Genomic DNA, 22,773 nt, shown 5'->3' on the forward strand with positions numbered 1-22,773 from the left:
AAAAGCATTCTTCTTGTCAGTTTGTTAACGATTGTTCCCTAAAACAGCTATGAAAAAGTATGAAAATGTATGCACACAGTAAGTCTGGATAAGAGTGTCTATTAAATGACTAACAGCTGGGTACCCACTGTATGAGCGTAGGGCTGAGATGAGGAGAGTGGTTGAGATTGGAGGAGCTTGGTGGTGATGGCATGTGGGTGTCAACAGCCATTAGCTTTGATCCACTTCTCTCCTGTGTCCAGCGTCTCCATGACATCAGCACGGTCAAGGCTCAGCTGGTGGTTCTAGAGTGCTGTATTCGTGGAACGCCACCACTGCAGATTCTGTGGTACCGTGAGAACGAGCAGATAGTGGACTTCCACATCCTCAGAAAGAGTAAGTAGGAGTAGACCACAGTGTGAAACAGACCAAGAATGACCTTTGAGGCACTAAATAGAAATGCTCTTAACGTTCTCCTTTTTCAGAGGCTACTTCTGCATCAGTGCCAGGTGAGTTGGAAAACATACCCAAGGCCCACTGTTGGCTATTGAAGGACACATTTACCCCAGTTTGCCACTATAAGATGACCAATCAAACCTGATACATTGGTGCTGGTATGTCCTCCTCTCTTACCTCTACAGAGGAGCTGTGGACCCTTGTCATCACAGAGGCCTTCCCAGAGCACTCTGGGTTGTTCAAATGTATAGCTGGGAATCAGTTGGGAACAGTATCATGCGACGCCATACTGGAGGTGTACCTAGGTGAGCAGAGACTAGCTTCAGAACTGGTCAGACACAGGAGACTACTGTTGTGCTTCTGCACAGCTTTCTTCATCCACTGTAATCCACATACAATGCTGAAATACATTCTGACATTGTGACCACGTCTGTGTCCAGACCTGGAAGAGCAGATGGAGAAAGAGACGCCCATGGATGAGCAGTCCTTAGAGTCTACTAGGCTGGAACCTTATGACTTTCCCTCTTTACTTCATGACATAGCAGGGATTCCCCCTCCAGAGTGGCCAGAGAGCCCAGTCTGTGAGATTGGTCACCCACTTGAAGAACAGTGAGTTCAACTATTCTAACATCCTGCAAAAACCCTCAAATTGAAAGATGAATGTCCCGTATGCTGTTCTGTGAGACAGTATTTTTTAAATTTTTAATCAAAATACCTATCAATAATGTAAATGTAAAATTTTGAGGAATTATTTTATAGGTCATCTTTGCTTTAGCAGGGATGAAGAGTTTAGAGAAATACAGTGTTTCCCTAATGTCATTTTGATTCAACTGCCACAAGAGTGGGCTATTGCCTTGTTTGAAGTTGCTGGTAGGCTGCAACAGTTTTAAAAATTGTATGATCGAACTCTCTGTGTACATTAATTAATTAATTAGGACTTGATTAAGATAGGTATTACTTACAGCGCTGATAGTTTGGTTTGAAGATGGTTTATCATCTGATTATAATAACAGGGAGGGGATTATTTCGCCTATTTGTCCTTAAAAAAAACATGTTTATAAGTTTATACCATGTTATTAAATAGGAGATTATAAAGGATTGTGTGTATGCTAAAGGCACAACAAATGTGGGCGACTGTGACATATAAATAAAAATAAATGCAGGTCAGGGGTCGCATTACAGCCGCGCTCTGAAATCACCTGTGAGTCGGCGCGCACGTCATTCTGCATACCCGATGTGGGTGTACACAAGTTACTACGGACCTGTTGCACTCCAACTCTTATCACAAACATTTAACTCTCCTCTGCGGTGAAGCCTTTATTGAAGTTGAAATAGCATACGATATTTAATCTAGGAACATTTATCCAGGTAAGCGTAATGCATTGTTTGATTAATTTGTCACAGGTGCAATTTATTATACACGTTTGTAATTTATTTATGTTTTTATATAATCATTTGAAATGTATAAATGTGTAGTCTATATAAAACCTTGTGTGGTCGTGTTCTGAGTAAGTAAATGGAAATGACCTGTCCATGTTAGTGTTGACGTTCGTCTGCATATCATACCAGTGATTAAAGTGTTTAATTTATTAAGTGTCATGTCAAAGTGAGGTCTCTCTATAGGCAACTTGGATTACTATCATTTAATTTTGCATACCAAAGAGTTCAAGAAACGTTGGCTGCATGCACACAGGCAGCCCAATGCTGGTCTTTTTTACATTAATTGGTCTTTTGACCTATAGCATCAGCTCTTAAAAAGATCTGATGTAAAAGAACTGATGTGATTGGTCAAAAGACCAATTAGTAGGAAAAAACGATTAGAATTGGGATGCCTGTGTGTTGGTGCTGCTCTGTAGTGAATGTGTGATTTATCTTTAGGGTATTTGAGGTAGTTTAACAATAAGGAAAATCCATGGTAACAAAAGGATGCTGACACACACATTTGACAAAATCCCATTTACTTGAACAGTGCAGATGCAAAGTTTGGTAACAGAATGATGACAAAAAGCAGGAATTGTCATTCTGTTACCAAATGTTACACTGTTCAAGTAAATGGGCTTTAATTACATTTTAAGTGGAAGTTGTTAACAGTAGTCCTTGTGCATAGAGTTGTGTGGTTTGTTTAACTTCGCAGTCCTTGTTTTTTGTTTGACATTTTTAAAGTGAAAAATCTGAGTTGGCATCATTCTGTTACTGTGGAATTGCCTAATAGCTACAGTATTCTCAAATGCCTGTTTGTTTGACTAGGCAGGGACCGGACCCCTTTATACCCCCTGGTTTATTAAAAAATGGTACTTTCTGTCAGTGATGTGGTTCGCTAAGGTATAAGTCCCAAAATAGACTATCATTTTCCTAAGATTCTGAGAGCAGACTATTTGAGACTACTGTGATTAGGTTTGCTTATGCCAACTTGTTAAAAAAATAATAATAATGCAAAAAACCAGTCCACTCTTCTCCATTGGGCTTCTCTACCTGTTCTGCTTAATGGGACAATATGTCTTTCAATAATGGCTTGCATCATTGGAATCAACAAAAACACTCACTATTTACTTTTATTGATTTCCTTCAAAATGGAAAGATTGTCGGCCGCCACCCCTGCCCGGGTTCAAATCCAATTGTATTGGTCACATGCACATGGTTAGCAGATGTTATTGCGAGTGTAGTGAAATACTCTTGAGTGGCCCGCCAGATTTCCACAAAAGGAAAACTGGCTGCATTCCAGGGAGAGGACCAAGAGCACTCCAATGGCATCTCTCGGTCTCCTCTGGATCACAGGTCATACCATTCCACTGTTCCCAAAGTACCCTGGCCCGTTACATAATGGAGAGAGACATCAGCTTGTGTGGTGTGCTGTCTGTCAGAGATCGAGGGAATGTATACTGAATATAAGGCTTGACACTAAAGAGCAGGGCTGTATTGAGTTGGAGCGATTAGAGTAAATCATGTGTAGAGGAGACAACTCCTTATTCTAAACCACAGATAATCATCTTGGTTTGATCATTTCTTTCGGAATGACCTTTAGCATTGAGTAGAAATAAGTTGTTGTTTCTAGACCCTGCGTGATTCTGTTGATGATCGTTGGCGACGAAGTGTAGCCTGCTCTGCTCTTACCCACAATGCTCGTCACATGGGCCCGGGTGTCAGAGTTAGCTGAGCTGCACCTGCCAGCTAATGGCAGCCTCCTGATTTAGCCACTCACACGTTATTAGAAACATACAGCAACATGTGTCCACTTCTCTTGAAGGTCATGTGGACACTGTTTGTGTTCAATTAATGTTTATTTTACGTGTGTAAGGCAAGACAAAAGGAATTGCACACAGATTAACTATTACTATGCAAAAAAGGGCAACTGAAAATGGACTTTCCACCTTTTTAAGAAGGCTGTGCATGGGTGGGTACTGGTGTAACAATTTTATTGTAGGGAGGAATGTTGCTTCTATGCAACAATTTTATTGTAGGAAGGAATGTTGCTTCTATGGTCACCACTTGTCCAGTTAACTTGAGTAATGCAGATAAAGTTACCAAAGTGTTTTCCCATTCAGGTGTCCAGATTCAGAGCTGCAGTGTGAGTGAAGAGGGTATCCACAGCTCAGAGAGTCAGAGGTCACATAAAGCCTGCAGAACCAAAAAAACAACCCCCAAACTGTTCACTCCCAGCAAGCCCAGCTTCCAGAACTCAAGAGACTTTGGAGGCAGTAGCATGAGCAGCAGTGTGGCTGACCTGCCCACCTTCTCCCCCAGCCTTTTTGCCCCCAGTGCCTTCAACTATGCTCGGCCACGCCAGTTCATCCAGTCTCAGCCAGCCTTTCAGGCCACCAGCTACAATGTCGCCCAGGCTCTGCCTCAGCCCAGCGGGAACAGCAGCAAGGCCTCTCTTTCCTCTTCCAATCTGAGCTTCCCCATTTCCACCCCTGCATCCTCACAGCTGACGGTGTTCCCTCGTGATCCTCCTCCCTCCTCCGCTGCCCAGTCCATGTCCCCTCTTGCGCCCCCATGCACTCCACTATCACCCTCACCCCCAGGGCCTACGCCAGTGTCCCAGCCCCACCTGAGCCCAAGTCCTCTCCAGCTGCCTTCCTCTGCTCTGTCCTGCCCTCTCAGTCCACCCCACATTACAAGCCTGCTCCCATGTCTATTCCTCAGCCTCTATCCCCAGCTCTCTCCCCAAACTCCCCCAACCCCCCCAACCCTCTGCCCAAGCCCAGGTTTGATGCCTCCCTGCACATGGGACAGGGACTGTCTCTCCCTACACAGAGCCTGCCTATGAGTCAGTTTCCCCACTCTCCACCCCCGCCCCCGGTTTCCATGCCACAGCCCCCCTTTCCTCCTCCCTCATGTGTGTCTCTGCCTCCTAGCTACAGAGGGACCCCAAACATGTGAGTTTATATATTTTTGAACAGTAAATAAAACGTCTAAATATTACTAGTATGTAATAGCATTACGTTTTTAGTGTTAGTGGTTGTCTTCTGGCTATCCCATTCTCGTTCCCTCCCCAGCCTTCCCAAGCCCACCCTGAAGAAGGCTCCTGTTCCTAGGTCAGGGTCCCGCAACACGGATGAGGATATCCAGGGCTCCAAGGATGCCCTGATCCAGGATCTGGAGAAGAAGCTGCGTACCAAAGAGGCCCGTAGGCAAAACAGCCAGGTATCCCTTTTAACAAACTGACCTGGTGTCAGTGGGGAGGGAAATTGTTTTTGTGTGGATATACAGTATCAGTCAAGTTTGGACATACTTACTCATTCATGGGTTTTTATTTATTTTTACTATTTTCTACATTTTAGAATAATAGTGAAGACATCAAAACTATGAAATAACACACATGGAATCAGGTAGTATATATTTTATATTTGAGATTCTTCAAAGTAGCCACCCTTTGCCTTGATGACAGCTTTGCACACTTGGCATTCTCTCAACCAGCTTCACGAGGTAGTCACCTGGAATGCATTTCAATTAACAGGCATGCCTTGTTAAAAGTTCATTTGTGGAATTTCTTTAATGTGTTTGAGCCGATCAGTTAAGTTGTGACAAGGTAGGGGTGGTATACAGAAGATAGCCCTGTTTGGTAAAAGACCAAGTCCATATTATGGCAAGAACAGTTCAAATAAGCAGAGAGAAACTTTATTCCATCATTAATTTAAGACCTGAAGCTCAGTTAAAACGGAACATTTCAAGGACTTTGAAGTTTCTTCAAGTGCAATCGCAAACACCATCAAGCGCTATGATGAAACTGGCTCTCATGAGGACCATCACAGGAAAGAAAGACCCAGAGTTACCTCTGCTGCAGAGGATACGTTCACTAGAGTTACCAGCCTTAGAAATTGCAGCCCAAAGAAATGCTTCAGAGTTAAAGTAACAGACACATCTCAACATCAACTGTTCAGAGGAGACTGCATCAATCAGGCCTTCATGGTCGAATTGCTGCAACGATACCACTATTAAAGGACACCAATAAGATGACTTGCTTGGGCCAAGGAACATGAGCAATTGACATTAGACCGGTGGAAATCTGTCCTGTGGTCTCATGAGTCCAAATTTGAGATTTTTGGTTCCAACTGGCGTGACTTTGTGACGCAGAGTAGGTGAACATATGATCTCCGCTTGTGTGGTTCCCACCGTGATGCATGGTGGGGTGTCTTTATTGGTGACACTGTTGGTGAGTTATTTAGAATTCAAGGCACACTTGACCAGCATGGATACCACAGCATTCTGCAGTGATATGCCATCCCATCTGGTTTGGGCTTAAATCAAATCAGATCAAATCAAAACAAATTTTATTTGTCACATACACATGGTTAGCAGATGTTAATGCGAGTAGCGAAATGCTTGTGCTTCTAGTTCCGACAATGCCGTAATAACCAACAAGTAATCTAACTAACAATTCCAAAACTACTGTCTTATACACAGTGTAAGGGGATAAAGAATAGGTACATAAAGATATATGAATGAGTGATGGTACAGAGCAGCATAGGCAAGATACAGTAGATGGTATCGAGTACAGTATATACATATGAGATGAGTATGTAAACAAAGTGGCATAGTTAGTGGCTAGTGATACATGTATTACATGAGGATGCAGTAGATGATATAGAGTACAGTATATACGTATACATATGAGATGAATAATGTAGGGTATGTAAACATTATATTAGGTAGCATTGTTTAAAGTGGCTAGTGATATATTTTACATTTCCCATCAATTCCCATTATTGAAGTGGCTGGAGTTGAGTCAGTGTGTTGGCAGCAGCCACTCAATGTTAGTGGTGGCTGTTTAACAGTCTGATGGCCTTGAGATAGAAGCTGTTTTTCAGTCTCTCGGTCCCAGCTTTGATGCACCTGTACTGACCTCGCCTTCTGGATGATAGCGGGGTGAACAGGCAGTGGCTCGGGTGGTTGTTGTCCTTGATGATCTTTATGGCCTTCCTGTAACATCGGGTGGTGTAGGTGTCCTGGAGGGCAGGTAGTTTGCCCCCGGTGATGCGTTGTGCAGACCTCACTACCCTCTGGAGAGCCTTACGGTTGTGGGCGGAGCAGTTGCCGTACCAGGCGGTGATACAGCCCGCCAGGATGCTCTCGATTGTGCATCTGTAGAAGTTTGTGAGTGCTTTTGGTGACAAGCCGAATTTCTTCAGCCTCCTGAGGTTGAAGAGGCGCTACTGCGCCTTCTTCACGATGCTGTCTGTGTGAGTGGACCAATTCAGTTTGTCTGTGATGTGTATGCCGAGGAACTTAAAACTTACTACCCTCTCCACTACCAATTTGTAAGTCGCTCTGGATAAGAGCGTCTGCTAAATGACTTAAATGTAAATGTACTGTTCCATCGATGTGGATAGGGGGGTGTTCCCTCTGCTGTTTCCTGAAGTCCACAATCATCTCCTTAGTTTTGTTGACGTTGAGTGTGAGGTTATTTTCCTGACACCACACTCCGAGGGCCCTCACCTCCTCCCTGTAGGCCGTCTCGTCGTTGTTGGTAATTAAGCCTACCACTGTTGTGTCGTCCGCAAACTTGATGATTGAGTTGGAGGCGTGCGTGGCCACGCAGTCGTGGGTGAACAGGGAGTACAGGAGAGGGCTCAGAACGCACCCTTGTGGGGCCCCAGTGTTGAGGATCAGCGGGGTGGAGATGTTGTTGCCTACCCTCACCTGGGGGCGGCCCGTCAGGAAGTCCAGTACCCAGTTGCACAGGGCGGGGTCGAGACCCAGGGTCTCGAGCTTGATGACGAGCTTGGAGGGTACTATGGTGTTGCTGTTCATCGACTACAGCTCGGCATTCATTCTCACTTAGGTATTCCTCTTGTCCAGATGGGTTAGGGCAGTGTGCAGTGTGGTTGAGATTAGTGGGACTATAATTTCTTTTTCAACAGGACAATGAACCAAAACACCTCCAGGCCTTGTAAGGGCTATTTGACCAAGAAAGAGAGTGATGGAGTGCTGTATCAGATGACCTGGTCTCCACAACCCAATTGAGATGATTTGGGATGAGTTGGACCTCGGTGAAGGAAAAGCAACCAACAAGTGCTCAGTATATGTGGGAACTCCTTCAAGATGGTTGGAAAAGCATTCCTCGTGAATGCTGGTTGAGAGAATACCAAGAGTGTGCAAAGCTGTCAAGGCAAAGGGTTTCTTTTGAAGAATATAAAATATATTATATTTATTTTTGGTTACTACATGATTCCATATGTGTTATTTCACAGTTTTGATGTCTTCACTATTATTCTACAATGTAAAAATAAAGAAACCCTGGAATGAGTAGGTGTCAACTTAGGACTTGTATGTATGTGGATAGGGAAATGTAAAATATGTGAGTCAAGACAGATGCTACAATCTAAATGTTAGTTTATTCCCAAACCACATTAAATAAGTGTTTGTTTACTCCACTACTGTATGAATGCTGTACATGAAAATGTGTGGTTCCTATTTGATTTGAACCCATATCAGCGTACATCAGACCATTTAATACCACAATGTGGCCCTGGCAATTATGCAAGAGAAAAATATGGATTTAGTCATTTATCATTCCCTTGTAGCCTTCCTGTATTAATGTCATTCATGTCAAGGACACAATATCCTTGATGCCAGTTTCATTCTTCATTAGAAACCAACTTCCAATGAATGGAGGCTTCAGTGGAATCCCAGGGGCTTAGTGGACCAGTATAATATGATCAACACAAGGTAGCTGTTGTGTTGAAATAGACCCAATAACATTGGAGGCTGCTCTATGGACAGATTTACTGGCACAGCTGGTCCCAATTCACTCCCTACCCCTTCCATTTTTTGTAGATCTGAAGCATCTTAATAGGTAGAAAGATTTCAGTGGTGGAGTTTCCACCATATTGCTTCCAATTAACAAATTGGGACCTACTGGCATTTTGCAGTATACTGACTGAACAGTGGCTGGTTTCCTGTCTGTCTCTTGACAGAAGCTGTCCTATGAGGAGCGCATGGCTCGAAGGTTGCTGGGTCCAGATAACGCTGCCTCTGTCTTTGAGAATTCCTCTGACTCACAACCCGACCAGGTATAATCTACGCTTATCACTTCTACATCATCCAGTACAGCCCATTTGGTTTGTAGGAAGGTTATTTAGGGAGGTACCTGCACTTAGACATTTACATTTGATATGTGAGTCATTTAGCAGATGCTGTTATCCAGAGAGACTTGAGTGCATTCATCTTAAGATAGCTAGGTGGGACAACCATATCACAGGCATAAAAGTACACTTTTCCTCAATACACTAGTTCACTTAGCTCAAGTCATTGTATATTTAAAGGATCCATATTTTGCCATGCTACTGTATGTTTCCAGATGTTCTGATAATAGTTTGTCAGGCTGGGAGCCGTCGTTACTAATAGTATGTGGGTTTTAGGTTAGACGGGATGTTCCCTGTACCGTGTGTGTGACTAGTCCCCTGTCACTGTCCATCACCCCTGAGTCCTCCTCACACAATGGGCCTGGCCTCTGGCTCTGTTGTCCTCTTCCGTCACAGGAGATAAGTCTACAGCCAATCCACAGCGCTCTTCAAAGAATGCAGCTAGAAATAGCAGGGGTGAAGATTGTGTGCCAAAGCAGCATTTTCCCAGGGATTTGTAGTGTAGGATGCTGGGAAGAGAACACCACACACACACACACACACACACACACACACACAGTAAAATACATGTGCCCACACCACAGGTATAGCCCTCTACATCCAACCATCCCCATTGTCCTAGGCAGAGTGGCATGTACTTAGAAGGATTAGCAAGTCTCTGGTTATTTAAAAAGGTTTTTCAAAGTAATGCATTTCAGGAGAAGGTGCAGCCTTGAACCTAGACAACCTTTGTGGGTCAACTTTAGTGTTGGCTAGTTTAGAGGCAGAGATGAATCGCAGCCTATAAACAGTATAGGAATGGTTTTACACACAGATGGGTCCATTGCATACTTTTAATTCCCAAATCTCTCTGTCTTCTCTTGCAGCCAGAATCACCAGAGGGACGTAACACCGGAGGAATATGGTACCTTTTACCAACGGACGGCAAAAGCATGTGCATAAATTGATAGTACATTACATACTGGTATACAGATTTGCTGCTATGGAATGTGTACTGCATTACATAATGAAGCAGTAGGTGATGAGAGGAGACCAGAAAGAGGGGCGCAGTGCTCCACGTGAGGGTGAATGAGGCTTGAGGTCTGGGATTGGGAGGCAGGTTGTCTGATCCGGGTTGGGTTTCCTGGCACTGCCGTGTGTTTGTGCCGTTTCCACCGTCTACCACGGGCTCCGGTTCCCCCCTGGCCATGCCGTAACGAGGACAATTATAGACCATGTACTGAGCGTGCTGACATGTCTGTGTGGCTTCCTCACTGGGATTGCCTTGTCTTCCAATGATGATAAACTGTATGTAAAGGGCACATGCTGTGCTGCTTGAAGTGAGTTGGTTTAGGATCCATGGATGGACTTGTTGTTCATTTGCTTGTCAATGTTATGGGGTTTTCTGTACGGTTCAGCATGAATGGTGATGCAGCACAATTCATTAGTTCAATTAGCTCTCTGAAGCTGAAAAGATGAGTGAGCTCTGTTGTAAGCATGAGAACTCATTCAGCCATCAGAACAGTTATGAATGAAAGCACCTTTGTTCCTATCCTCTCTCCTTTTGCTTTCTCGCTCTTTCATTCTCTCTCGCTTTTTCTTATTTTTTTCAAGGGGCAAACACCACGCTGGTACTGATGTCAACGAGGGCTCAGCCATCCAGGAGAAGTGCTATGCCCCACGCTTCATCCAGGTCCCCCAGGACCTCACGGTGGAGGAGGGCAGGTTCTGTAGGATCCACTTCAAGGTACAGAACTGGATACGCTCTAATCAGTTTAGTAATGCATGTTGATAACTGGACTCATTCAACATTTATAGCTGGGATCCATTTCCTATGTAGGAACTTATTTCTGAGGTATCTTCTGTAAAGACCTTGTTGAACTATGACACTGACTCATGCAACACTTTTATTCAAGTGTAATGAAAGCCTCTAGTGACCAAACATGAAACCCAATAGCCCCTGTGACTAGAATAACCAGGTTGTAAAAGCTGCGCTATACTCCCTATCACCCCCCACTCTGGTCCCTTGCACTACGCCCCCTCATGACCCCCTAGTAGTCCACACTACAGTCCACACTCTCCCAGGGTCCTATTCATTAGCACACACCGTAGCCATTTATTTTCTAATATGGCATTTCAGGTTGTCCCTCCCTGTTTGTCAGTTTTTTCCCTAATGAATACACCTCTGGCTGTGCCTTCAGGTGGGGGGTCTGCCCACACCAGACGTGACCTGGTACCTGGATGGTAAAGCCATCCGTCCAGACGACTACCACAAGATGCTGGTGTGTGAGAAGGGCGTGCACTCCTTCATCATTGAGATCGTGACGGTGCATCACGCCGGAGTCTACGAGTGTATTGCCAGGAACCGCGCCGGGGAGAACCGCTTCTCCATGAAACTGGAGGTCATCGGTAAGGGCTGTTTTGACTACTGTCAAATAATTTCCCATCGCTTAGCATTGATGACACTGCTCCACCTTCACCCCAACCCCTCTCACCTCCTCTCCAGCCCAGGAGGTGCTTCGTCCCCCTACCTTCGTCCAGAAGATGCTGAACTCTCGTGCCTTGGAGGGGGACACAGTGAGGTTAGAGTCTAAGGTGACTGCCTCCCCTCCACCAAAGCTCTTCTGGAAGAAAGACAAAGACATGCTACGCATTGACCCCACCAGAATGAGGTGGGTGGAACTTCAATTCCATTACTTTCAGGGTGTTTGTATACCTTTTTAGAAGGAGAAATACTCCCAGTAGAGATTGTAATTTCTTTCCCTTAGCTGAGTAGAATATATCTGAAGTGTACATGTGCTAATTAGCTGATATAGCTTTGCTAGGTAACGTGAACCTCTTAGCTGAAAGTGAGAGGTTCTAGTGATTCCATAAGAGGTTAACCCAGGCCTGATGTTTGTCCCCCAGCCTGTACCAGGACAGCACAGGAAGTCAATGCCTGCTCATTGAGAGGCTAGTCAAATCTGATGCAGGCTGGTACACCCTGTCTGCCATCAATGAGGCCGGCATGTCCACCTGCAATGCCAGACTGGATGTAGGAAGTAAGTGGACCTTGTGCATTTGTGCGTGGTTTGAAGTTAAGCACAGACTAGTGTTCAGTTCGGAGATAAATTGGCTGTTCCTTGTCCATGGTAGCTGTTAAGAATTCACCTCATAAACACCACAAAGGCTTTGGCCATCAACCCCCTGTGGCCCTACACAGCTGTCCTCATGCTGACATCTGCACTAGTGGGACAAGCGGGGATTACAGCCGAGACAGACGGCGTTGTAACCTTGCACTCAGAATGTCTGCTTTGGCAGGGCAGTGAAATGGCAATGGCATACTGCACTATTGTACCATGAACTACCAGTGTTGTAGAATAACTTATGTACTGTAGCAGCAGGGGGAAATGTTCTGTTATTCAATATTCGTAGCACTTTCTCCTGTTAGAATGAAGCAGAGGGGCCTCTTTTCTAGCTTTCGTTTCTCCAGTGTAAATGGAGGGTAAATTCCCTGGAATGTATCCCTTGTCCCGCAAATGGTTGCCATGGCAGCGCAGGTTGTAAAGGCTGAATTAGAAACCCATAGTAGATATATTATTACTAGGGAAATGCGGGCCTGGCTGGCTATTGTATTTCCCCTTGATCACATAACATGCCATCTGTTACGCGGACCGAGAGCGGCACCTCCATTCAGCCTAGCTCGCTGAAGTCAAGTCTGTAATAGATCAGGTGAGAGTGCGTATTTTGCTCTGTCCACTCGGGCTTACTAAATGGAAAAACTGAAGACTTTGCTCATATAATTGTCTCAGCGCTGTAATAATCATGCTTCAACTGTGCAGTAACATTTGGCCGTGCACTCTGCTGACAAGAAGGAAAGCTTGTCTTTCGACCCCCAAGGGTTGAACCTGGAGCTGGGGCTTAATACATCTCTTATATAAGCTGTTATTTTAGGAAACTCTCTTAGGATAGCAACACATTCCTCCTGTGGATTAGGAGATCCAACCATTTCTCAGATTGTTTCAAATAATAGGTTGGTAACATTTATGACAATGACCGGCTTTATTTAAATGTTTTATTACCTGGCTCAAACACACTTCCTCTTATTGCATTAGAGGTTCAAGGGTTCTATTCTGAATATATCCTGACCTTTTTATTTCATTCTGTCTCTGCAGCTCGCACCAACAAGCCTGCCCCCCTACAGGCAAGCATTTTAAAGTCCCCCTACTCCGCCATCTCCCCATCCTGTTTCCGGACCCCCCCCAGCACACGGCCCCCCTGTACGAGAGTGAGGAGCTTTAGACGACACTAAACCAGCAGTATAATAACCTGTTGTACCCCTCTGCTCCACTTTATACTGGTCTGTCAGTCTGTCCACTGAGACGGTCATGTTGTCTGTGCCTGGGGGAGGAAATTAATCAAAGTTTTGAGGAAGCAGATATACCCACAGTGCCTCAGTCTCAAACAGGACACCTCACCAGTCCCGGCATTTGTCAAATGCACTTTAGTTTGAGCCCTTCTGTTGTTTTTTAAGGTGGGCTGGTCAGATGGTTCTCAACATCATCCTCTAGTATGGTGAATGTTACCTGGCCTGAGCACAGACCTTTGTCAAATGCTGTCTCTGTGGTTTGCTGTTCTAGTTAGAGAATGAATCATGTCTTGTCTCCAGATATAACTCTTTTGAAGTTCCTTTACAAAAAGCAGCATTTATGACTGCAGCTTCAAGTGACTCTTTCTGGTTTTAAAAAGGTAACATTATTTTAATGTATAAAGTATTTATTGGACAATTCTGAAATGTAAATGGTTGCCTTCACACCCAAATGTACGACCTCTGTCTGATTCTGACCATAGAAAAACGTTTTGAAGTCTTATGTATGTGAATGACTGCGTAATAAAGTTTTACAACACAGGTGGTCTGAGTTCACTTTCTAAATATCAAATTGAGTATTTATAGATTGGAAGCATTGTAGCCATACAGTTTTCCTATTTATTTTATGAAAAAAAAAGATCAAAACATTTTAACTTGTTATTCAGATGACCGACCTCTGATCCCAGTGTGTGAAGTGAAAACTGGTAAATAAGCCTCACCTAGCAACCACAGGAAGTCAACGCCCTTTGGACCAAGGGGAAGTCTTTTCCTCTTTATCCTGTGCTGATGAATAAGGCCCAGATGTTTCATACACAATCATGCCCTCTGTTAATCTGGCTGTATTGGGCCCCTCTAGGCTGTCTTCAGGTGAATCAGAATGTGCCTTGACTCACATTGCTGTTTATCCTGTTGCCTAGTCACATGTACATATCTACCTCGTACCCCTGCACATATAGCTGTTATTGTTACTCACTGTGTAAGTAAGCATTTCACTGTTAGTCTACACCTGTTTACAAAACGTGAGGAATAACATTAAGTGCTTGACAATGTCCTCTACATACTCCATGATAGACATAGTAAAAAATAAAGGAATAAATGGTGGTCTCGCTCTGAGTATAGTATGGACATTGAATAGTCCATTTGTTGGGGAAAAGAAGTTTGGTCAACTGACTGCAGCCTTGATGGTTTCCCAATAATATCATGAGCGACCAGAGGGGAAAAGTCTGACATCTGAGCGTTCAAATCTCCACATCGCTCTCCTTGTCGTTGTCATGGTCACCATCGTAGAACTCATTGGCTGCCTCTGGCCTGTAAAGACAAGTTATTTAGTTCCAGACTATCACACACCATACCAATGTCAGTTGTTCACACATACGATATACACTACGGCTGGGATTCAATCCAATCGTGTTGCCGGCAATGTGCGTGCAGACACCACATCCACGGTAAATGCTGCATTTGTTGGCTCAATCAGAAATCAACTTTAAAAATGGCGCATTGTCCAAATCTGCAATCAGATTGAATCCCGTCCTTAAACTGGTCCTATTGATTCCATTACTAACATGTATAATAGAACATATGCTCCTGTGTGTGTCAGAGATGGGATGATGATAAAACGATCAAACAAATGCCATTGACTTCCCCTTACCAAGGCATGTTGCTACACAACGCTCCTGTAGATTGTTCTAAAACAAATACTTGGTCAACCGTAATGGGCTATGCATTATGTTGATTCCTGTTATGAAAGTATCTGCCTGTCCCTGTTTCGCTGCTGTGTGAGCGAGCCACTCCCTTCCCCCACTGTGACACCAAGGAGGGAGAGATGCATTCTGAGAAGCATATGTAGGGTGTGTAGGCCATCATTGTAAATTAGAATTTGTTCTCAACTGACTTGCCTAGTTCAATAAAAATTAAGAAAATGACTGTTGCTCAAACTGCTATTGTGGGAAACATTTAAGCAACTACTGTTCTAGCTACAGAGAGGAATTCTGTATCATTTTCTCATCTCTTGATATCGAGTTCATAACACCACTTTAGAACCGCAGTAGACTAGTGTAATGGGCTGTGGTTTTGACGTGCCCGCAGAGAGTAATTTGTAGTGAATAGGCCTACAAATCAGCTGGGCAAGACAATCTGGACGCTCTTCCTAAAATTATCCGACGCCATTGTTGCAACCCCTATTACTAGTCTGTTCAACCTCTCGTATCGTCGGAGATTCCTAAAGATTGGAAAGCTGCCGCGGTCATTCCCCTCTTCAAAAGGGGGTGACACTCTAGACCCAAACTGTTACAGACCTATATCCATCCTGCCCTGCCTTTCTAAAGTCTTCAAAAGCCAAGTGAACAAACAGATCATTGACCATTTTGAATCCCGCTGTGCAATCTGGTTTCCGAGCTGGTCACGGCTGCACCTCAGCCACGCTCAAGGTACTAAACGATATCATAACCGCCATCGATAAAAGACAGTACTGTGCAGCCGTCTTCATCGACCTGGCCAAGGCTTTCGACTCTGTCAATCACCGTATTCTTATCGGCAGACTCAATAGCCTTGGTTTCTCAAATGACTGCCTCGCCTGGTTCACTAACTACTTCTCAGATAGAGTTCAGTGTGTCAAATCGGAGGGCCTGTTGTCCGGACCTCTGGCAGTCTCTATGGGGGTACCACAGGGTTCAATTTTCGGGCATATCTTATCTGTATATCTCAACGATGTCGCTCTTGCTGCAGGTGATTCCTTGATTCACCTCTAGGCAGACGACATCATTCTGTATACATCTGGCCCCTCTTTGAACACTGTGCCATACAACACTCCTTCTGTGGCCTCCAACTGCTCTTAAATGCTAATAAAACTAAGTGCATGCTCTTCAACCGATCGCTGTCCGCACCCCCCGCCCAACTAGCATCACTACTCTGGACGGTTCTGACTTAGAAAATGTGGACAACTCCAAATACCTAGGTGTCTGGTTAGACTGTAAACTCTCCTTCCAGAATCGTATTAAGCATTTCCAATCCAAAAATGTAATCTAGAATCGGCTTCGTATTTCTCAAACAAAGCCTCTACTCATGCTGCCCAACATACCTTCATAAAACTGACTATCATACCGATCCTCGACTTTGGCGATGTCATTTACAAAATAGCCTCCAACACTCTACTCAGCAAACTGGATACAGTCTATCACAGTGCCATCTGTTTTGTCACCAAAGCCCCACTGCAACCTGTATGCTCTCGTCGACTGACCCTCGCTACAGGTGAAGTCGGAAGTTGACATATACCTTAGCCAAATACATTTAAACTCAATTTTTCACAATTCCTGATATTTAATCCTAGTAAAAATTCCCTGTTTTAGGTCAGTTAGGATCACCACTTTGTTTTAAGAATGTGAAATGTCAGAATAATAGCAGAGAGAATGATTTATTTCAGCTTTGATTTTATCATCACATTCCCGCTAGTATTTAGAGTTAGCAATCTAGTGTTTTGAGTTCCCACTTCCTCAGGTGGTGAATAATATTGTCAATATGCACAAAGATTTAGCAAATTCTCTGAAGTGTCATAAATAAAATCTAGATCATATTTTGACAGGTTGCACATCAATAATGCATTTCCTGTATTGTTTAGATTTTTTTATAAAAAAATAAAACTTACTTTCTGAATCATAGGCTACCATCTCAGTTCTTACTTGGCACTGGAATTTATTTTTTTGACTAGAGCCCTGCCGCTAATGCCAAGTAACTTTCTATTTAAAAAAAATGTTATTTATTGCATAAAAGTTAGATTTATCACAATTTGACTTTGTTCATAACGCCTAGATCAAGCACCCCCCAAAAAATAATTTATTGCATATTCTTTTGTTAGCGCAAAAAATGTACATTTATTGCGATATGAATTCCCCCCATATCGCCCAGCTCTAGCGTCACATAAGGCAGAGTGTGTTGACCTGGAATAGTTGTCCTCTGAACCCCTCTCATCTGGGTCTCCCTCGTCAGTGCGCTCGTAGCTCAGGATGTCCGAGGGCACATCGTGGATCTGGACACTGGGGGAATGGTTCAACATCTTCAAGTTCTCAAAGACCGTCGAACGGATCTGCTCCAGGTACTAAACAAGCACAAGATGGAGATAAATGACTTACACCATGGAGAGAATTCTGTTTGAATTGTTAAAACAGTATGTAGACTGTGGTTCAGAAAGAGAGAGGGAGGACCGCATGCTGTATGTCCTCAAACTGACCTGTCGGGAGTTCTGGTTCTCTATCCTGGTGCTGACATCTGGGTGGAGTGTGAAGTCTGGGGCAAAATACTCAAAGTACTCTGGAGGGGTGAGGAGAGAAAATTAGCAAATGGAAAAAAACAGTGGCAGAAGAGCTTAGGCTTGCTCGCTTACCGCTATAGGGCAGCTCATCACTAATTGGCTCATCAACCAGGAGGGAGGTCTCATAGGTCCTGGAATAGAAGAGCAACAGAGTTCATTCTTAAGTGGTTCCATATACACTGTGAGAATGTTCTCTTGGTCTCCATCAAAAACAACTGTCACCTAATCTCCCCACTATAGTCCAGTTACAACACTGAGAGAAATGAGCCCTCACCAGCATCTGGCCACGTTGCGTACTGTGTACCCTCCTCCTCCCAGTACCAGCAGGGGAATCCTGAAGCTCTTCACAAACTCCACACACTCCCTATAGAAAGCATATACCCTGGGTGAGACAGTTTACCATAACCTGACTCCTGTGTTAACCAAATCCTGTACCAATTTCTCTATAATCACTTAAATTTGCTCTCCTACCAACAGGTGGCAGTACATCCTCATAGAGTACATTGAATTCCATCCTCCAAACATGTATCCTTATCTCTATTAAGACACTTACCCATAAAGCTGTATTCAAAGGCCATTTAATACTGATGTAAGTGTTGGTGAGGGTTATAATGTATTATTTATTGAGCAAGACACCTACCCATGGCCTCGTATACTGAGGTTGAAGCACCCTAATCTGTCACAGCCCAGAGAGTCAGCCCCACACTGTCAATGACAAAAGGTGCATATGAGTCTCATACTCAATACCACAATTCATGCAAAATACCACTGATGATCTCTGGCTGCCAAATTATCACCTGAAGAACGATACAGGTTGGCTGGTAGAAGTCCACCACTTGCTTGATGACTGGCTGAAAGAGTTGCCTGTAGCCTAAAACAAAGTGATATGTTAAGATATTGGACACATGGAAGAGAATTCATCCTTTCAATCATTTTAGATATTGACAAAGTGATATAATTGAACCCCTATCAAACATAAGGAAACGTCTTGTTGGATATTATCCTGCATACTATCAGACCTTCTGAACTGTAACAGCCATCAGGTAGATGTAAATAGTTTAGAGTGCAGGTAAACTAACAGTCAGGCAGCATAACATCTGATAATAGCACTCCCCAGAGACATCTCACTGGCCTCAGTCTAATAGCATTATCAGAGTGGAGCACCAGAGAGCCAGCCTGAGTGGGAGATCCAGGAAGGACACTACTCACTCTGGTCATCGATCCCATCCCGGAGAGGCACGTTCAGGCAATAGTACCGGCCACTCTCAGCCCCTACCTCATACATGTCACCTATGGGACAAAACAGACAAGATTTGTTTTAACAAATAATAAGCTCATTAAGACAACCTCTATTGTCCCATAGAGATATTCAATCATTTAGTCATTAAGACAAACTCAAATCAAATTTTATTGGTCACATACACATGGTTAGCAGATGTTAATGTGTCTAGTTCAGACAGCGCAGTAATATCTAACAAGTAATCTAACAATTCCCCAACAACTATCTAATACACACAAATCTAAAGGGGTGAATGAGAATATGTACATATAAATATATGGATGAGCGATGGCGGAGCGGCATAGGCAAGGTGCAATAGATGGTATAAAATACAGTATACACATGTGATATGAGCAATGTAAGATATGTAAACATGATTAAAGAGGCATTATTTAAAGCGGCATTGTTTAAAGTGACTAATGATCCATTTATTAAAGTGTCCAGTCATTGGGTCTCAATGTAGGCAGCAGTCTCTCTGAGTTAGTAATGGCTGTTTAGCAGTCTGGTGGCCTTGAGATACAGTGGGGCAAAAAAGTATTGAGTCAGCCACCAATTGTGCAAGTTCTCCCTCTTAAAAAGACAAGAGAGGCCTGTAATTTTCATCATAGGTACACTTCAACTATGACAGACAAAATGAGAAAAAAAAGGTATGGCTAGGCCACTCCAGGACCTTGAAACACTCCTTCGTTGCCCGGGTGGTGTGTTTGGGATCATTGTCATGCTGAAAGACCCAGTCACGTTTCATCTTCAATGCCCTTGCTGATGGAAGGAAGTTTTCACTCAAAATCTCACGATACATGGCCCCATTCATTCTTTCCTTTACACGGATCAGTCGTCCTGGTCCCTTTGCAGAAAGGTGACCAAATGTAGGTGACCAAATACTTATTTTCCACCATCATTTGCAAATAAATTCATTAAAAATCCTACAATGTGATTTTCTGGATTTTTTCTCTCTCATTTTGTTTGTGATCTCTCATCTTTTTAAGAGGGAGAACTTGCACAATTGGTGGCTGACTAAATACTTTTTTTGCCCCACTGTAGAAGCTGTTTTTCAATCTCTCTGTCTCAACTGTATCTGTATTTCTGGTTTTACCAGATACTCATATGGCTTGTCTTACCTGTCCCTGGAAAGAAGTAGTTCCCGTACTTGTGGAAGGATACAGTCATGACCCGATCAGTCAGGTAGAAGGCTTCCTGCACCCCATCACCATGGTGAATGTCAATGTCTATGTACAACACACGCGGGTGGTACCTAAAAGGACATTTATATTATTTAGTTGTTAGAGATCCTTAGCAGGACGTGAACCCCCGAAATGGACAAAAACATAATAAAAGACTGTAGGGGTGCTTTGCTCTTACTTCAGAAGCTCCAGTATACTGATGACAATGTCATTCACATAGCAAAATCCAGAGGCCTGAAAACCAAAACAAATGAAATCGTGATATCAAAGATCTGTACATAAGCAGGTGACCAGAGGCCGTAGAAATAAATGGTCTTGACAAAGAAACAAATGTTGCATAATTCTTACCTCAAATTTCTTAGCATGATGAAGACCCCCGGCCCAGTTGATGGCGATGTCACATATCTGCAAAGCAACGGTCCCGATCATTGATCAAATATAAATCTGGTCAACAATTTACCTGGCTGTATAAATTGCTGAATGGGTCTTAATAAATATGTCCGATCCGTAAATAGAATACATTTAACAGAAAATAAGCTGACTGCTGGGGGGGGCATACCTTGTGGTTTAGCTGTGTCGCTCCCTGTAGAGATGCTCCTGTATACCTGGAGCAGAACTCAAACAGGCCTGGGAATACAGGGCTGACAGAGGACACGTTACCTTTATACAGGCCACATAGATAGATCAACAGCTGCACATTACACTGATCATAATATTACATGAGTCAAAAGAACATCCTGCAGGGCCTCCTGGGTGGCGCAGTAGTCTAGGACACTGCATCGCAGTGCTAGCTGTGCCGCCAGAGACTCTGGGTTCTAGCCGGGAGGTCTATGGGGCGACGCACAATTGACCTAGCGTCGTCTGGGTTAGGGAGGGTTTGGTCGGTAGGGATATCCTTGTCTCATCGTGCACTAGCGACTCCTGTGGCAGGCCAGGCGCAGTGCACACTAACCAGGTCGCCAGGTGCATGGTGTTTCCTCCGACACATTGGTGCGGATGGCTTCCGCGTTTGGATGCGCGCTGTGTTAAGAAGCAGTGCGGCTTGGTTGGGTTTCGGAGGACGCATGGCTTTCAACCTTCGTCTCTCCCGAGCCCATACGGGAGTTGTAGCGATGAGACAATTGGATACCATGAAAAGGGGGTAAAACATTTTTAAAAAGAACATTCTGCACTTTGACAAATATATATTAAGCACAAAATATCTTATGAATCCAAATATACGCCAGGGAGTAATGTAATACATTATAGAAGATAAGACATTCTCACCAGTCGTCCCCAACATTAAAGGTGTTGAGACTCTTTGTGAAACCCTGCATATTGTTGGGGCTGACCTTCTGCAGAAAGTCAATGTAATCTTCTGAGTGGAATCGGCACATGTCATGTTGTGAGGCTTTATATGGTTTAAAAACCTGGGGAACAAGGACCAGTCAAATTAACATGGTGTCAAGAAGGACATGAACTTGTCTGGTTGTCTGGTAATCGGGGTGTATTCATTTCGCTGATTCTGTTGCAAAACGTTTCTTAAATTAATCAAACACACTTAAACAGGGAGGGACCAATAGAAACCCTTGTTTTAGTTGCAAAACTGTTTGGACTAATGATTACATCTCCAGCGTTCTCAGCATGTTGATCATCAGCAGGACTTACCTGCATCTTTTTGTAGAGGCCATAGTGCAAAACAAGGCTGTGCGTCAGCGAGAGACGATGGGGTTTCATAGGGTGACCAGCACCTTGATAAGGAAAGGAAAACATGTGTCAATGTGTTGTCCTCTCATACGCAGTTATCAATGTCCTGATTTCTCTGTGGTTCTTCTGCGTGATGCTTATCATTCATAACATGCCAGCTAAATAGCTGTAGAATAAAGAAACTCTTGCAAACACACGACTAATAGCTAGTAACGAGATCAATTCACCTGATTGCTAGCAGAAATAATAATCTAATACCAACGTTAGCTATCTAGCTAATCACAAATTGAAGAGGAAACAGTAGGTAGCCTAGCTGTTAAGAGCGTTGGGCCAGTTACCGAAAGGTCGTTAGTTCGAATCCCCGAGTTGACTAGCTGAAAAATCTGTCAATATGCCATTGAGCACTGAACTCTAATTACTTCTGTAAATAGCTCTGGATACGAGTGTCTGCAAAATAACCATTTAAATAGTTAGCTAGCCGGCTTCTTAACATGCTAATCTGCTTCGTGCCTTTTGTAACCAAAATTAATCTTACCATAATGAAAGTTCCCCACATCCGGATCATAAAAATATGCTGTTCTGTTGGACATTGCAAAAGAGACTTCTTGGTTTTTCTACCGTTCGCTGGGTATTTGTTCGCTACTGTAAATGTATCTTTACTTCATTTAGAAAGTGGTCGCCATTGTAAACAGCGAGTAAAACCTACGTCATTGTCCAGCGACAAGCGAAGTGGGCGGGCAAAGACAGTACCAAAGATTATGGATAGTGTACCCGATTTACCACCTATCACCCCGTTAAAAAGGTGGAAACATTTTACCAATCACACAATTCATATGGTGAATGTGGTAGCCCACACGCCACGTGTGTGGTACGCGTTACCTTTGATAAGTGATTCAGAACCACACATTGTACTGTGTGATACGCGACATTTTCAATGGTGATTTTAACTAAGACTGAGTGCGCATGTTCGTCATAGA

At 43.6% G+C, this 22,773-nt stretch overlaps 2 protein-coding genes across 3 annotated transcripts; one reads left to right on the forward strand and one right to left on the reverse strand.

The window, feature by feature from the left end:
- Positions 1–1,608: 1,608 nt before the first annotated feature.
- Positions 1,609–13,887, forward strand: LOC115129297 (myotilin-like). Its single transcript, XM_029659495.2, is given in 12 exon segments — positions 1,609–1,803; positions 3,978–4,409; positions 4,412–4,811; positions 4,932–5,079; positions 8,853–8,948; positions 9,887–9,924; positions 10,614–10,746; positions 11,201–11,408; positions 11,506–11,671; positions 11,907–12,040; positions 13,154–13,168; positions 13,171–13,887. Coding segments are annotated over 11 exon segments (1,722 nt in total). The 5' UTR covers positions 1,609–1,803; positions 3,978–4,135; the 3' UTR covers positions 13,281–13,887.
- Positions 13,040–22,530, reverse strand: LOC115129298 (histone deacetylase 3). 2 transcript variants are annotated; one of them, XM_029659496.2, is made up of 15 exons: positions 22,332–22,530; positions 21,758–21,840; positions 21,377–21,519; positions 20,670–20,751; positions 20,459–20,515; positions 20,289–20,344; positions 20,048–20,181; positions 18,860–18,940; positions 18,448–18,521; positions 18,291–18,355; positions 17,925–18,014; positions 17,723–17,781; positions 17,570–17,649; positions 17,280–17,437; positions 13,040–14,655 (listed from the first exon to the last, which is right to left on the reverse strand). In XM_029659496.2, exons 1-15 carry the CDS (start codon positions 22,384–22,386, stop codon positions 14,586–14,588), a joined length of 1,287 nt encoding a protein of 428 aa, XP_029515356.1. In that variant the 5' UTR covers positions 22,387–22,530; the 3' UTR covers positions 13,040–14,585. The 2 variants fall into 2 exon arrangements, with proteins under 2 accessions (XP_029515356.1, XP_029515357.2); XM_029659497.2 differs by having other exon boundaries at positions 20,670–20,770.
- Positions 22,531–22,773: the final 243 nt, after the last annotated feature.

This window comes from Oncorhynchus nerka, linkage group LG5 (assembly GCF_034236695.1).
Source record: "Oncorhynchus nerka isolate Pitt River linkage group LG5, Oner_Uvic_2.0, whole genome shotgun sequence".
NCBI lineage: Eukaryota > Metazoa > Chordata > Actinopteri > Salmoniformes > Salmonidae > Oncorhynchus > Oncorhynchus nerka.